This window comes from Gracilinanus agilis, chromosome 4 (genome assembly GCF_016433145.1).
Source record: "Gracilinanus agilis isolate LMUSP501 chromosome 4, AgileGrace, whole genome shotgun sequence".
Classification (NCBI taxonomy): Eukaryota; Metazoa; Chordata; class Mammalia; order Didelphimorphia; family Didelphidae; genus Gracilinanus; species Gracilinanus agilis.
The window spans coordinates 522,983,584-523,000,014 of NC_058133.1; the positions used below are offsets into that span (position 1 = coordinate 522,983,584).

The 16,431-nt window shown below is 43.2% G+C and overlaps 1 protein-coding gene across 1 annotated transcript in view; it reads right to left on the reverse strand.

Moving 5' to 3' along the window:
* Positions 1–534: 534 nt before the first annotated feature.
* Positions 535–16,431, reverse strand: part of LOC123246944 (zinc finger protein 345-like) — a 22,234-nt gene continuing 6,337 nt past the window's right edge. The window contains exons 3-6 of the mRNA XM_044675716.1: positions 3,273–4,524; positions 2,732–2,793; positions 825–914; positions 535–624 (exon numbers count right to left, since the gene is read on the reverse strand). Coding sequence (XP_044531651.1) covers positions 535–624; positions 825–914; positions 2,732–2,793; positions 3,273–4,524 — 1,494 coding nt within the window. The remainder of the gene's footprint in view (positions 625–824; positions 915–2,731; positions 2,794–3,272; positions 4,525–16,431) is intronic.

Sequence of the window (16,431 nt, forward strand, 5' to 3'; positions counted from 1 at the left end):
TTTTTGTAGAGAAGGCTGAACTCAGTCAATAGTTTTTTCTATTTGGCAGCTAGAAGGGGAGTGGACAGGGACCTGGACTTAGAGGCAGGAACACCTCGGTATAAATAAGGCCCCGAGAAGCTTCTACGTGTGTGCCTCAGATCAAGCCATTTAAGGATTCTCTATTTCATCAACTGTAAAATGAGGATAACTGTCACCAAATTTGGAAGATGAAGGTGAGGAAGAAGTGCTATAATATTACAAAAGAAAACTCTTGACAAAGCACCTGGCCAAAAGCTTTATAAAGGATTCTTCCCTTCCCTCCCTTTCTCACCATGCCCTGCTGGAGGATTAGGGCAATAGGAGGGAAGACTAAGGACAACCCTACTCTGCTGGGAACACCTAGGAGGTATGAACTAGAAAAAAAATATCCCAAAGAGTAGATCCATTCTAGGAAGAGGGTGGATAGAAAACCCAACCTAAGTTTTCTCAGATGGGTTTGGGATGCACAATTACAGGACAGGGAGAGGTGAGATGAAATCAACTGAGACTACTTCAACCTCTGAGATTTTCCCATACGGATTTGATTTCTGACTTCAGAAGCACCAAAGGGAACCTCAAGGTCCCATTACACAACACGAAGTCCTTTTAGAGGAGAACCAGGCAACAGGAGGGCCCTGGATCTTGGACTAAGTAAAGGAGCCCTTATCCCTTCCTCATGACTGAAAACTGCCCTCAACCCTGCCTCCTGGTGAGGACCATATTCCCTTGTATGGCAGACTTGGGCAGCAGGGAGAGGGCTCCTTTCCCACAGAGACCAGGTTCTGGGCATTCTCCAACATTACCTCCTTGTACAACTCCTTCTGGGGAGAGGACAAGAGGTGCCACTCCTTCCTCGTGAAGTCCACAGCCACATCCTTGAATGTCACCACCTCCTAGAGCAGCCCAAGGCAGAGAACAGAGGGCTGAAAGTTACATCACAATGAAGAGCCCACCTCTGGTCAGTTACAGGAGGAAACTGACCCACAGAGAAGGGAGGGGCCAAAGGTCCCACTCTTTGTCAGTGTCAGCACTAGAAGTCTAGGCTTTAAGAGCCCAATGGAGCTTTGAGAGAAGCAGCTCTAAGATGCTCTGGAACAATGCTGAGGAGTTTCTAACTATTGTGTGAAGGAAAAGGTCTAAAGGACCTCCATTGCAACTCTGACCCCAAGGACCCCAGCAATGGCTTGAAGGTGTTACAGTCACATGTTTGCTGCCCTGCCCTGGGGAGTCAGTTCAGTGTGAGCCTCCCAAGCATCAATGTGCCAGAGTCATGCAGGGAGGAACTGGGGAACACAAAAGGCAATAGAAATAGAGGGGGCTTTTTTAGCTCTCCATTGGAACCAACTGGCTCTCTGGGCTGAGGGTTACTCTTTGAGCTTTCCTTATCTCTTGATCTCCTGAAAGCCCAACCTGACCAAGTTGAATGGAGAAAGTGATCTAGAAAGCCTGAGACCTGTCTCCCTCCTTCTATGAAACTGTCTTGACTAACAAAAGCTTATAAATCTGGTAACAAGCCTCCAGATAAATTTTTAATTATAACACTGGAAGGCATCTCCCTGTGAAATCATGGTGAAAGTCTGTATTCTAGCTGGGAGCTGTGTGGATCTGTGGAGGAGAAAAGAGAAGGTGAGGTGAAAGTTCTTCCTTCCCAGAACTTAGAAGCAATATGCTCTCAAGGAAAATCTATGAAATTTGTGAGAATATGTTCACCAGTGTATTATGGAAGAGAATTCTACATGACGCCATCAAAGAGAACAAAGCTAAAGAAAAGATCTAGTTTGTTTTCTGCAAGACTGAAATCAACTTTGATGTGGATGAAAACAAGTAGAGGGTCCAAAAGAGATGGTCATTACAATCTGGACTCAAAGTAGTGATCTGGAATGCTTTCCAGCCAAGTGAAGGCCATTTGTCTGTGATGACATTCAGGGCTTGAGGTTCCTGTTGGTAGTATGGGTCACAGCCAAAGCCTTTATTTTCTTATTGCTTTCATTTGTATTGAATGTGTTCCTTAATTATAATTCACTATACAAAAATAAAAATAACTATGATGGAGGAGGGATAATTACTTTGCTTAACAAAAAATGAAAAATTTTGCTATTTATTAATGTACTCAGAGGGCTGGAATTTTGCCCCTTGATATACTCCATAGGGAGCACCCTTAGCAAGACAATGAATTGAGTTCCAGACCTGTGTGGGTCCCTGCTGTGAAGGTACTACTTTCTCCAACATCCTGCTACTCTCTCCAACATCCCACCCCCACCTACGCTAAGTCTAGCACCACCTTGGGGCTTAAAACTGCCTTCAAGGATTATCTCCTTTTAAAAAAGCAAAATATTTTCATCTGACCAAGCCTAAATTTGGTGACAGCTGCATCCTTTTTAAATTAAGGTGGGAGGCAAGTAGTAGGTGGTGGTTCATGCCCTAAGTTGATCTGCCCTAGTGTCTATTTTTAAACAACTCTGAAAAGCTTAGAGAAGTGAGGCTCCTCTCCATGGTGGTAGACATAATGTAAGAACTAAAGCTAGGGTTATGGCCCTTATTCTGCAGAAACCTTATTAGAATTCACTTAGATAGTTGCAGGCAGAGAATTAAAAAGAAAAATATTTTTAGTCATGTGGGTGCTCTCCCCATAGCAACCTCAGCCACCTTCCTCTTTGCCAGGTCCTACAAAAGGAGCCCCTACTTCCTTGTCTTCAACCTTTTATCCTACCAGGTCCCCATCAATTATGTCCTGTTCAAATTCAGTCATATAACCCACACTAGATGATGTCACTAGAATCAGAGATGTAGATAAGACCCCATATGTGCTCCTGGAAGAGGGTTCCCTTAACACAATTGGATACATTGTCTAAAGCAAATGGCAACTTATTTCCCCTTTAAACCTTCAATGAATTAGTTTAGTTTGTACAAACATTTATGAATAGAAGATAATGAAAATAATCCACATTGTAGCTTGTTATTGATTTCTGATTTGGGGTTCTCTGTGAATATCTATCCACACTAACTGCATTCATGAAGCTTATTCTTAGTGCAGATTTTTTGATGTGTAGCCAGAGTCGACCTCTGACGGAATCTCTTTCCACACTGCTTGCATTCATAAGGTTTCTCTCCAGTGTGAATTCTCTTATGTTGAGTAACATGAGAGCTCCGACTGAATGTCTTTCCACACTGGTTGCATTCATAAGGTTTCTCCCCAGTGTGCATTCTCTGATGTATAGCCAGAGTGGATTTGTAATCAAATGTCCGTCCACATTGCTTGCACTCATGACATTTCTCTCCAGTGTGGATTCTCTGATGCTGAGTAAGATCAGAGCTCTGTTTGAATGTTTTTCCGCACTGCTCGCATTCATAACCTTTCTTTCCAGTGTGGATTCTCTGATGCTTATTAAGAACGGAAGTCCGTCTAAATGTCTTTCCACACTGGTTGCATTCATAAGGTTTCTCCCCAGTGTGGATTCTCTGATGTACAACCAGACTGGCTCTCTCATTGAATGTCTTCCCACACTGGTTGCATTCATAAGGTTTCTCCCCAGTGTGGATTCTCTGATGTACAACCAGATTGGACTTGTAGTTGAATGTCTTTCCACATTGCTTGCATTCATAAGGTTTCTCACCAGAGTGGATTCTTTGATGTTCAGCAAGATGGCATCTTAGCCTAAATGTCTTTCCACACTGGTTGCATTCATAAGGTTTCTCCCCAGTGTGGATTCTCTGATGTAAAGCAAGACAGGAGCTGTCCCTGAATGTCTTCCCACACTGCTTGCATTCATAAGCTTTCTCTCCAGTGTGAATTCTCTGATGCCGAGTAAGAACACAGTTCCGTCTAAATGTCTTTCCACACTGGTTGCATTCATAAGGTTTCTCCCCAGTGTGGATTCTCTGATGTACAACCAGACTGGATTTCTCATTGAATGTCTTTCCACATTGCTTACAGTCATAAGGTTTCTCCCCAGTGTGGACTCTCTGATGTACAACCAGACTGGGTTTCTCATTGAATAGCTTTCCACACTGGTTGCATTCATAAGGTTTCTCACCAGTGTGGATTCTCTGGTGTACAGCCCAATTGGACCTGTTACTGAATAGCTTTCCACAATACTTACATTCATAAGGTTTCTCCCCAGTGTGGACTCTCTGATGTATAACCAGTCTGGATCTCTTATTGAATGTCTTTCCACAGTGTTTGCATTCATAAGGTTTCTCTCCAGTGTGGATTCTCTGATGTACACCCAGACTGGACCTCTCATTGAATGCCTTGCCACACTGCTTGCATTCATAAGGTCTCTCCCCAGAATGGATTCTCTGATGTGCAGCAAGACTGGAGCTATGACTAAATGCCTTCCCACATTGCTTGCATTCATAAGGTTTCTCCCCAGTGTGGACTCTCTGATGTATAGCAAGGTTGGACTTCAGACTAAATGCTTTTCCACATTGCTTGCATTCATAAGGTTTCTCCCCAATGTGGATTCTCTCATGCTTAGCAAGACTGGAGCTATGACTAAATGCCTTTCCACATTGCGCACATTCATAAGGTTTCTCCCCAGTATGGATTCTCAGATGTATAGCCAGATAGGATCTCTTATTGAAGGTTTTTCCACACTGTTTGCATTCATGAGGTTTCTCCCCAGTGTGGATTCTCTGATGTATAGCAAGTTTGTGTCTCTGTCTGTATGGTTTTCCACACTGCTTCCATTCACCAGACTTTTTCTCAGAGTCCATTTTTTGATGTTCTACAGTACGGGATGAATTTTGAGATTCAACACCAAATTCTCTCCAAGCTACATTATTTGGAACATCACTCATGATTCTTTGCTGATCTGTTTCTTCCACAGAAGGGCTCATCTCTTTTGGAGTTGCCTTCATTTCCGGTCTGATCTCTCCTAAAAGAAATGAACAGTAAAACATACCTGCACAGTCACATATACACACAAATAACAATCTCTTTTCCTCCAATGTCAGAACATGAACTGCTTTATAAGCTATTTCCTCAGGTAAGAAGAAAAGTCTTCCAACTGAAATGGACACAATCCATCCTTTGAAAATGCCATTACCTTAAAGCTAAATGTTATGGGCGGTATGGTGCTTCTGGATTGGGCCTGATAGAGAGATGGCCCAAGGTCCTCAGATAATATAAGGATCTAAGTTAAATAAGGATTAGAAGCCTAAGTGAACACCAAGGCATGATAGTGAGCAGGTACCACAAATATTTGCAACTTAGTGGGCAGCTGAGTAGCTCAGTAGATTGAGTCAGGCCTAGAGATGGGAGGTCCTAGGTTCAAAGCCAGCCTCAGACACTTCCCAGCTGTGTGACCCTGGGCAAGTAACTTGACTCCCCCATTGCCCACCCTTACCACTCTTCCACCTATGAGCCAATACACAGAAGTTAAAGGTTTTAAAAATAAAAAAATATATATTTGCAGCTTAGCTGAGCACCAGATTTCCACATCTACAGTATTCTACAGTACCCAGGACTAAGTAAGAAGCTGTGAACTAAGCCACACAGCTTCCCTGGTTACTTGTCTTGAGGTTGAGTTAATGGATAGATGTTAATAAGGATAAATGTTGATAATTGGATAACACTAATGACTGTGACTTAGCTGAAGTATTCCCTTTCCACTTGGTTGCAAGAATATTAAATTGATCTTCATGATAAAACCAGCCTTCATCAAAATGAGCTTCAAGAATTTAATTATAATAAACTCAGGTGAAGGATCAACGTTGAGGAAGATGTTGGGAATCTATACTAGACTACAGATGATAAAGTTGGACGGTCAATTAATAATCAGGTGTGTCTGCTGGCTGGAGAGGTTCCTCTCCCACTCTGGATCTGGTCAGGCCAGGCACCTATGGCCCTGACAGGTGGAGTGTGGTTTGATGATATTCTTTTTGATAATCGGGTAGTTAGTATATATCTCACAGCTCTATTCAGTAGTTGATGACATGGTAATTGATGAAAGAGAATACAGGTAACTTTGAACAGATTGATTGGTCTACCCACCCACCACCTGGGGTCCCCTTCTCATAACTGAAAGATTGGATCAGCTCATGCCTTTAAATTTATAGTGCTGGCAGCAACTGCCTTCTGCCCCCTCATTCATGGCATCTGGGTAAGTTATAAATTCCAAACTGTTGGTTATCACTCATTTTGCTTCTCCATTTTGTTATCAGAAATTGCTATTACTATAACAATTTAATTTTAAAAAAGCCTCCCATACAACCTCATTGTCTTCATAACAAACCTGTAATTTGGGCCAGGTTATCATTATTACATTCCTATCTCAAACCATGACCACAGAATGGTGGTGGAGTGACTTGACCCAAATCCTGGCAGCTGAAACCAAATCTTGTGACTGGCCATGCTCTGTCCATAGTACTAGACAATTCATTTTCAATCTTTCTTTTTGCTTTCATTTTCATTGTCTACACATTCAATCCCATCTTCCTAGGTATAATAACACTGGGTTTATGTATACTAAAATTTCCTATTTCATAATCTAGCTTATCTGAAAGCATTGTTATTTCCTTCATGACTGCTTTCAACTTTTTTTGTTGCAGTATCTGACATCAGAGGAAGAAAATCCATCCTCTTTTTTGAATTTACCCAAGGCATAAAAGATTTTCTTCTGTTCCCTACTTCTTCAGAATAGCCATTACTTTTCTTTATATGCCTCTTTTTAGTATCAAGTCCTTCTACTAAATACAATGTAAACAAAGACATGGAATTTCCCATGTTTCAAAATATGTTTCATACAGTAACTTGAGTCCATCATTCTTTTGAAAGGAAATGGGCTACAGGTTCCATTATTTGTCTTTTTCCCCCTTCCTATTTAGTGGTTCATAAGCCCATTTGAGGGAACTTGAGCTAAAAATTAATTACTGTCACCTTAAGCAGTAAATAATGGTCCAATTTTGTTATAACTGTTTTTCCTTGTGGACAATAAGTATTTCAAACTGTGTAAATGGAATTAGCTCACCCTCATTCATTCTTTAGACTTTAGCCACCAGGAATGTCACCCCACCCAACTTAGAATTAAGTGGGGAGGGGGGAGGTCTGTGACCCACATGTGATAGTGACAAAATCAAAAACAAGTGATTGCCCCCTGGACAGGCCAAAACGGGGTTGAGGCTGCCATTTATCTACGTGAAACTGGAGGTGGATGCAGGAAGTGATGAAAACTGCTATATTTTAAATATGATGGTAACTTCTTGGCATTGGAGGAGCTCGGGTGAGACCTCAGACTGCTTTCCTTTGAATTGTCAAGTGGGTAAGTTAGGCTGACTCTTTCCTTTTTCCCTTGACGTTTCTGGAGGCCCTAGCCTCAAAGAGGCCTCTCATCTTGGAGGAGGCCTTGTGGCTAGAAGCCTTGCTTAATAAACCTCTGTGCTCCCTCTGCTGGGGCCTCTGAAGCCCTACCTGGTCCGAGCCTCCGGTCCAGGCCAGAGTTTCTCTCCCTTATTTTCCCTACCTTCAACCTTCCTAATTATAAATAAACCACCACAAAAGACATCCTGACTAGGATCTTTTATTTTAAAATAGAGTAATCGATTCCTGGTGACCAAACTAGATATCCAGTCCAACCATAATCTTTCCCATTTTCCCCTTTTCCAAAACATAAGGGTTTTTTCCCGTGCAGTGCTTTCAACTGATCCCAACCAGGAATATGATGCTTTTCAGGTACATTTATAATGTAAACAAACTCTGCTTCCGACTAAGTGTCACATATTCTTTTAGTCTCTCAATGTGACATCAAATAATTTCCAAGTTTCCAGGAAGGTTAGCCATTCATGCTCACAGGTAAGCACAGACTCTCCTTGGCTGCCATTATTTGTTAATAGTTGTTTCATACCTGGGTACCCTGGAATTGCATCTCATGAAGTTTATAACCACATGATTGAGATGTTATTTTGGGTTTGCAATCTTGCAGGAGAGAGCAGTCTTTGCAAATCCTGGTCAGTAGATATAATGTAGGAGTCCAGGTATATATTCATCTTGATATTTTAGGAGTACTCAAAAAAGCTGATTGATTTCTGTAACCCTGAGTTAAATGGAACCTTAATCTTGTAAAATTCCTAACCCTTCCCTGAAGCTTCACTCCAGAAGACTGGTCAGTTATCTCAGTCTTTTTGTTTAGCCTATAAACATCAATTAACATCTGTATCAAACAAGCTTAGATACCTTAGGCCATATGAACTCCTGATCTGAGCACTCACCTGGGCAGTAGCTCCTCAGGTCTTCTTGCTCCAGCATCCATGGAGCTTCCCTTTGCTCCAAATAAGAGATTACATCTTCGGGGGGAGCTGGAAGCCCTGGGCATGGGGGAATCAGTCAGGGAGGAAGAGACAGAGAAGCTTGTCATTGAGTTTCTTTGAGGGAAAGGTCAATAGTTTTTTCTATTATCTGGCAGCTAGAAGGCAAGTGGACAGAGACCTGGGCTTAGAGGCAGGAACACCTCAGTTTAAATTTGTCCCCAAGCAACTTCTATATGTGTGCCTCAGATCAAGTCACTTAAAATTGATTCTCTATTTCCTCAACTATAAAATGGAGATAATTGTGTGACCAAATTTGGAAGATGAAGTGAGGAAGAAGTGCTATAATATTAAAAAAGAAAACCCTTGGCAGAGCCCCTGGCCAAGAGCAGGTCGTTATAAAGGCTTCTTCCCTTCCTTCCCTTTCTCACCAAGCTCTACTGGAGGATTAGGGCAATAGGAGGGGAGACCAAGGACAACCCTGCTCTGCTAGACACCTAAGAGGTATGAAATAGAGAAAAATATGCCAAAGAGTTGATCCACTCTAGAGAGGAAGAGGGTGGATGGAAAACCTGCCCTAATAGTTTTCCCAGATGGGTTTGGGAGACACAATTCCAGGCCAGGAAGAGGCAAGACAGAATCAGCTCTCAGATTACTTCAACTTCTGAGCTTATTCCACATGGATTTGAGTTCTGACTTTAGGATCAACAAAGGAACCCCACCCCCACCCCCAAGGTCCCATTACACAATGCAAAGTCCTTTTACAGGAGAACCAAGCAGCAGGAGGGCCCTGGACCTTGGACTCAGCATAGGAGCCCTCATCCCTTCCTCATGACTGAAAACTGCTCCTAACCCTGCCTGCTGCTGAGGGCCATATTTCCTTGGGTGGCAGACCCAGGCAGCAGGGAGAGGCCCCTTACCCACAGAGACGAGGTTTTGGACATTCTCCAACATCACCTCCTTGTACAGCTCCTTCTGGGGAGAGGACAAGAGGCGCCACTCCTTCCTCGTGAAGTCCACAGCCACATCCTTGAACGTCACCACCTCCTAGAGGAGCCCAAGGCAGAGCACAGAAGGCTGAAAGTCACATCACAGTGAAGAGCCCACCTCTGGTCAATTACAGGAGGAAACTCACCCAAAGAGAAGGGAGGGGCTAAAGGTCCCGCCCTTTGTCAGTGTCAGAGTCAGCACTAGAAGCTGAGTCTGTAAGAGCCCAATGGAGACTTGAGAGAAGCAGCTCTAGGATGCTCCAGAACAATGCTGAGGAGTTTCTAACTATGGTGTGAAGGGAAATGTCATGGGGACCTCCATTGTAACTTTGATCTCAAGGGCCCCAGCAGTGGGAGGAAGGTGTCACAGAGTCACATGTCTGCTGCCTGCTCTGTCAGTGTGAGCATCGGAGCATCAACGTGCCAGAGCCACACAGGGAGGAGCTGGGGACAGAAAAGGCAATAGAGGGAAGGAGAGGGGGATTTTTTTACTTCTCCATTAGAAGTAACTGACTCTTCTCGGCTGGGGGTTTCTCTCTGAGCTTTCCTTATCTCCTGATCTCCTGCAAGCCCAGCCTGACTGAGCTGGAGAAAGAGAGCTAGAAAAGTTGAGATATTTCTGTCTCTCTCCCTCGTTCTATGAAACTCTGTCTTGACTAATAAATGCTTATATATCTGGTAATAAACCCCCAGATAAAATTTTAATTATAACACTATAGAAGGCATTTCCCTGTGAAATCATGGTGAAAGTCTGTGTTCTAACTGGCAGCTGTGTGGATCTGTGGAGGAGAAAAGAGAAGGTGAGGTGAAAGTTCTTCCTTCCCAGAACTTAGAAGCGATATGTTCTCAAGCAAAATCTGTGAAGAGTTTGTGACAATCTGCCCAGGGCAGTGTGTTCTGGAAGGAAGAGAGTCCTATGTGATGCCTTCAAAGGGAACATAGCTAAAGAAAAGATCTAGTTTGTTTTCTGCAAGACTGATAACAAGTTTGATCTGGATGAAAACATGAGGAGAGTCCTAAAGAGATGGTCATGACAATCTGGACTCCAAGGAGTGCTCTGAGATGCTTTCCAGCCAAGTGAAGGAGACTTATCTGTGGTGACATTCAGGGATGGAGGTCCCCTTGGAAGGATGGATCACAGCCAAAGCCTTTGCTTTATAAGTGCTATGATTTGTATATGGCATATATTCCTTAATTATACTTCATTACACAAACATAAACATAACTATGATGGAGAAGGGAGAATTACTTTGTCCAACAAAAAAATAAATAATTTGGGTTTTGTTTGAGCTAATTCATGAGGAAAAAAATGTCGCCACTATCTTTTTGAGGAAGAAATGATGTAAACATACACTTGGAACTCTAGAAACTTCAGAGTACAAGAGTCAAGATAACGAGTTAAAGAGGCCTACATCTGACAGCCCATATATAAGAGATGTTGGCCAGATATGAAAATATCCTAATACTGTGGAGGGGCCACTTATATTTCCTACCTGCTCCATGCATTACATGTGTTTGGCCAATGATCCTGGAATTAGATGTTTTTCCATTTCACTTCCTTTATTCTAGGATTTGACTTCTGAACAATTGAGGAATTCCTGACTCTCTCTTGTGCTTTTTCAGATCCCCAAGAATGTATCAATCTTTTCTTTCCTCTAGGATCTCGAGTTCTTCTTCACTGCAGAGTATTCACTGTGTGGGTTCTCAGCAAAGAAAGACAGTCCTTAGGGACTGATAACTGATCTTTAGTTCATTCCTTGACTCACACTCAGCAGATGCTATTCCAAACATCTTTCCTTCTCATACCTCCCACACCCATTCATCATGACCAGGGGGTGAGGTCATGAACTCCAAACTTCCTTCCATATGGAAAATGAATCTCAAATATCTTGATTCTCACCTTTATCTACTTTTTGGGGTCTCCTCTGACTAATTTCTCCACCGTTCCTCTCATATGGGCACCTCCTCTACACCCAAAACCCTTTTCATCCCTCTTTTGTGATTTATCTTCCTCTGTTAGCTTGTTACAACCTTGGGGTGAAGAGAAAAATATCTAGAATCTACCATGGCAAGCCTCCCCAGAAAGAACAAAACAGAGAACAAGAGATTTGGAATGGCAATCCACAAAAGGGAAGCATAACCTAAAAGAAAAGTCAAGAAATGTAAAACAAAATCTTCCCAATTCCAACATCAAACATCCTGATTTCAAAGACAGGAGAAATACAGACAACCTAAAAGTCAGAGGCCACCCAGAAGATCACAATTGATTTTTAAAAAATGAACACAACAAGGGGCAGCTGGGTAGCTCAGTGGAGTGAGAGTCAGGCCTAGAGACAGGAGGTCCTAGGTTCAAACCCAGCCTCAGCCACTTCCCAGCTGTGTGACCCTGGGCAAGTCACTTGACCCCCATGGCCCACCCTTACCAATCTTCCACCTATGAGACATTACACCGAAGTACAAGGGTTTAAAAAAAAAAAAATGAACACAACAATGACAATAACAATCAAAGGGCACTGGCCAGAACATCAGGACCATAAAAAATGAAATGGCAATGGAAAGCATTTACAGATTGCTTTCAGAAAGAAACCAACCCAAGGCTGACAATTCCAAGTCAGAAACAAAAAGTGTTACTGTTTGTTTTAAATTCAGGGAAGTGTCTAGCAGACTCCCTATGGACATGTGGGAGACTTTGAGACTACATTACCCATGATTCCAATGGGTCTTAGGGTGTGGGGACATCAAAGGTCCCCATGCAGGGAGCAGTTTAAATTCAGAGGAGGGCCAAAAGAATGCCTCTTGATCTTTCTGAGGAGTTGACTGACGTGCGGAGAGGATGGGCTCCAGTGGTAAATATAAAAGATAGGCGCGGACATATATATTTTACCAACATGGCCATGGCTTTAATTAAAATACTAATTTCTATTATTATATCAGTCTTTATCATTTTTAATCTTAACGTTACAAGCCCTCAGAAGAAAGAACTTCAAAAGCAATGAAAAGGATAAGGAATAATACCAGATTATTACAAATCCAGGAAATGAAAGAAGCTATTCCAGAGAATATTGGAACTCAGGATGCAGCCCAGGGTGACCTCTCCTCTGAGAAGACTCAGCTGACATTGTATCATTTACTTACGGATCCTATTTGCCATTATCTGCTTTTGCCTGGTAACTGCCTGTGGGAGGCCAATAAGAGAAACAGTCTTAAATAGATGAAAATCTGAGACTCCTCTTTTGACCTCTTTTATGATCCACACCTTTTCTTATTGAAAAACATTATAGCTTCTAGGAAAACTTTAAACTTTAAAGTAAACCAGCACTTAATGAGTTAACAGCCTTTTTTCACTCAGCAAAGTAAAGCTGCAGCTGTGGGTATCTCTCTCTAATTGCTCCAGGCATCCCAAGGTCACAGAGTGGCAAGCTCAGGCAAAGTAACTTTTAGATAAAGTGAGGCTCATTTTTAACCTTGGGACTTTTTTCGCCTTCAGCATTATCTTCATAAGAAAATTCTTTGTAAAACTATAACTTTATTGTGCTTTGATATGACATAATTTGTTTCTGTGCAAACGCAAATTTTTTTTTTTGGGGGGGGTGGTGTGTGAAATGAGTCTTGAAGTATATATAATAAACTCCATGCTCCTGGAGACAGAGCTGGAAGCATGAGCTAAAAGATCTTCATGTCCTTACTTCTTATCAACTAAGCCATCTTTATCAGATTATCTGGAGATGATAGATACATCTCGAGACCTGCCCAAGACATGGTTCTCTGTCTCCTGACTGGGCTCAATATTCTGCCAACCTGTAATAGATGAAGGGCAAACTCCAGCTCTCGGGCAATTCACCACCACTGTAGTCTCATTACATATTAGATGACCTTGGAAGATTCTGGCGAGCCCCAGGGAGTCGGGTCTAGTCTTTCTACACCCCTGACCCATCTCTCAAAGATGCCTGGTTTGCTGCCCTAAGTCAGGGCCTTGACCTTGCTCTTGTACTCACACAAGAATCACTTCTTCATCTGAGGAGAAAAGATGGGCTGGGTCATTTGCTGGCTGTGTTATTTAGAATTTCTGGTGCTCTATTGAGAGCTATTTGAGACTCATTTGAGTTTTAATGACAAACTTCCTGTGGACACTTGGAAAACTACATTTTCCATGGTCCAACGGGTTTCCTGTTTTGGATGACGGCTTCAAGGTAAAGCATGTCTTTAAATATTGGAAGTGGTGTTTGACTTCCTCTTTGCTGCCTGAGCACGCTCCCTGGGGACAAAGAGGAAGAGGGAAGGTATGGAACAAAATGGCTGAAGCGGCAATTTGAATTTTTTACAGTGCGTGGTCGATTTTATTCTATCAACATGGGCCTAATTAAAATATTACTTTTCCTCATAATATCAGCCTTCATCAATTTTAAAAACAACATGGCCCCTTATTATTGATTGTTCCAATCAATCGCAGTGTCCCTGATTTTCCCAGCTCCATTATGAATCATGTTGCCCTCAATCCTATGATATCGGTTATCGTGTCTGTTCCTTGTTCTGTGCATTAATAGAGGCAAACCCAGTCTGACCCCTTTTACTGACAAGCAGCATTCCCCTGCTTCTTCTCCCTGGAGAACTGCCTCAGTTTGCTCTTTGGTTAAATTTCATTCCAACACCTGCAAATGTGAGGTTCACAATATTGGACAGAACAGTAGACTTCCCCTAATGAAGAGGAGTCTGAAATATTTTTAGAAAGAAAACCCGAAGGGAAGAAATCATTTGCTTCTTGATCACCCCGAGCAGCAGAAAAGCAGGAGGAGTGAATAACTGAAGACAGCAGTGGCAGCAGAGGCACATCAGAGAGCAGAAAGAGGCTTCCTTTAAAAACTACCGATAGTGGGGCAGCTGGGTAGCTCAGTGGATTGAGAGTCAGGCCTAGAGACAGGAGGTCCTGGGTTCAAATCTGACCTCAGACACTTCCCAGCTGTGTGACCCTGAGCAAGTCACTTGACCCCCACTGCCCACCCTTACCACTCTTCCACCTATGAGATAATACACAGAAGTTATGGGTTTAAAATTTTTTTAAATAGCAATAAAATAAAAACTACCAATAGACAAAGGGAGGAATGAGAGCACTTAGGGCTAGAGGAGAGGATGAAGATGAAGGAATTATGGGAAGAATCTTGTGGCTTCCCATCTGCTCCTGGCAAATGCTTCTTGTTTTGGATTGAGGGACCCCAGGGGGGAAGAGGAGGAGCATACAGACAAGATGGGGATACATCTGGGGCATCTCAAGAACCAGAAATGTTCGATTCCATTCTCTCTCTATTCTGCACCTGTTCTGCCCCAGGCCCTGTGCTAAGCTCTGGGGATTCCTTGTCCTCAAAGAGCTTACAATCCAATGGTGGAAGGAGACAATATACAGACAAATATGGACACAGGGCAAGCCCTGTCTAGGAGAAACAGGGAAGAATGAGAAGAATGAAGGCACTCTGATGAAGAGGGATGAGGAAAGGCTTTCCTGTAGAATCTTTTTAGTTGGTACTTAGAGGAAGTTCAAAGGCCTCAGTGTTCTGAACTGTGGAGGAAAACTATTCCAGGAATGCAGTAAAGCCAACAAAAATGCCTGAAGTCAGAGGCAGCCAGGTCCCATAGTGGATAGAGTGCCAGATCTGGAAGCAGGAGGACCTGGGTTCAAATGTGACCTCAGACACTTCCTAGCTACATGATCCTGGGCATCTTAACTTATCTTAACCCTGATTGCCCAGCCCTTGTCCCTCTTCTATCTTGGAACTGATTCTCAGATAGAAGATATGGGTTAAAAATAGACGAACATTTTCCATTTGGGAGCCATTAGGTGACTCTGGGAATAAAGAACTAGAACTAGAGCCAGGAGGTCCTGAGTTCAAATCTGACCTCAGATACTTCCTTCTCTCTGTGACCTTGGGTTAGCCACTTATTCCCAACTACCTACCTCTAACCCATTATCTTCCTTGGAACAGGTACTGAGCATAAATTCTAAGACAGAAGGGAAGGGATTGTTTTAAAAATCTGCAGTTCCGGAGGCCACTGTGCCTGGATCCAAGAGTACAGATTGGGGACTAACATATAAGAAGACTGGAAAGAAGGGCTTTGAACACCAAACAGAATATTTTGTATATGATCCTGAAGGGAATAGGGAGCCATGGAGGTATATGGAGTAGGGGAGTGACACAATCAGAACAATGCAGTAGGAAAATTACTCTAGTGGCTGAATGGAGGAGGCCTTGGACTAGGGAGAGCCTTGTGGCAGACAGAGCCAGCAGCAGGTTGTCTTTTCTACAGGAGGGAGGTGATGGGGGCCTCCAGTAGGAGGCTGGCAGGAACACAGGACAGAAGTGGACCATTGGAGAGATGTTCCAAAGGCGAAACTGAAGGTGCCATATTGGATAGTAGGTAAGAGACAGGGAGGAGTCAAGTGGGGCTCCCAAGCTTTGAGCCTGAGGGACGAGGAGGATGCAGCTACAGAGAAGGTGGGGGTTCTATCTAGGGGAGAGAATAATGTCTGGTTGGGACACACTGAGCCCAAGATGTCTGCTGGTCATCTAGTGTGAAATCCCGGTAAGGAGAGGAGAAATGCAGTACTGGAGGTCAGCACAGACAATGTGGATCTGAGATTCATCAGCAGAGAGATGGTGATGGTATCCCTGGTAGCTGATGAGAGCACCAAGTAAAGAAGTCCAGAGGGAGGAGAGCAGAGGGCCAAAGACAGGGCTAGGGGAGCTCCAACACCCTAACCCTATCCTTGCTGTTACAAATCTAGAGGAGGAGCCAGAAAAGAGTGAGAATCAGAGGTCTGAGAGGCAGGAGCTAACCCAGGAGAGAGAAAGAGCCGAGTCCTAAAAGCATCAAAGGCTGCAGACAGGACTGAGAGGAGGAGGACTGAGGCGGTGCTCTCTGTCGTCTCAGGAAGAGAAGAGCAGATACACCGCAGAGTAGCAGGAACTCTCAGAATCTCCTTCCAACAGATTACTACAAAGTGTCTCAAAAGGACAAAAATCAGAATCACAGAGTAAAGGGGATCTCCCACAGGGCAAAGTTTTAAAGGTAGCCAGTGTTTGGGGATTTCCATGCTCTAAGGGGGCAAAACTATACTTACCGAAGTGGGAGCTGATCTCCCCTCACACATACCACCCACCACACCAGAGTCAGAGTGAGGGCAGGT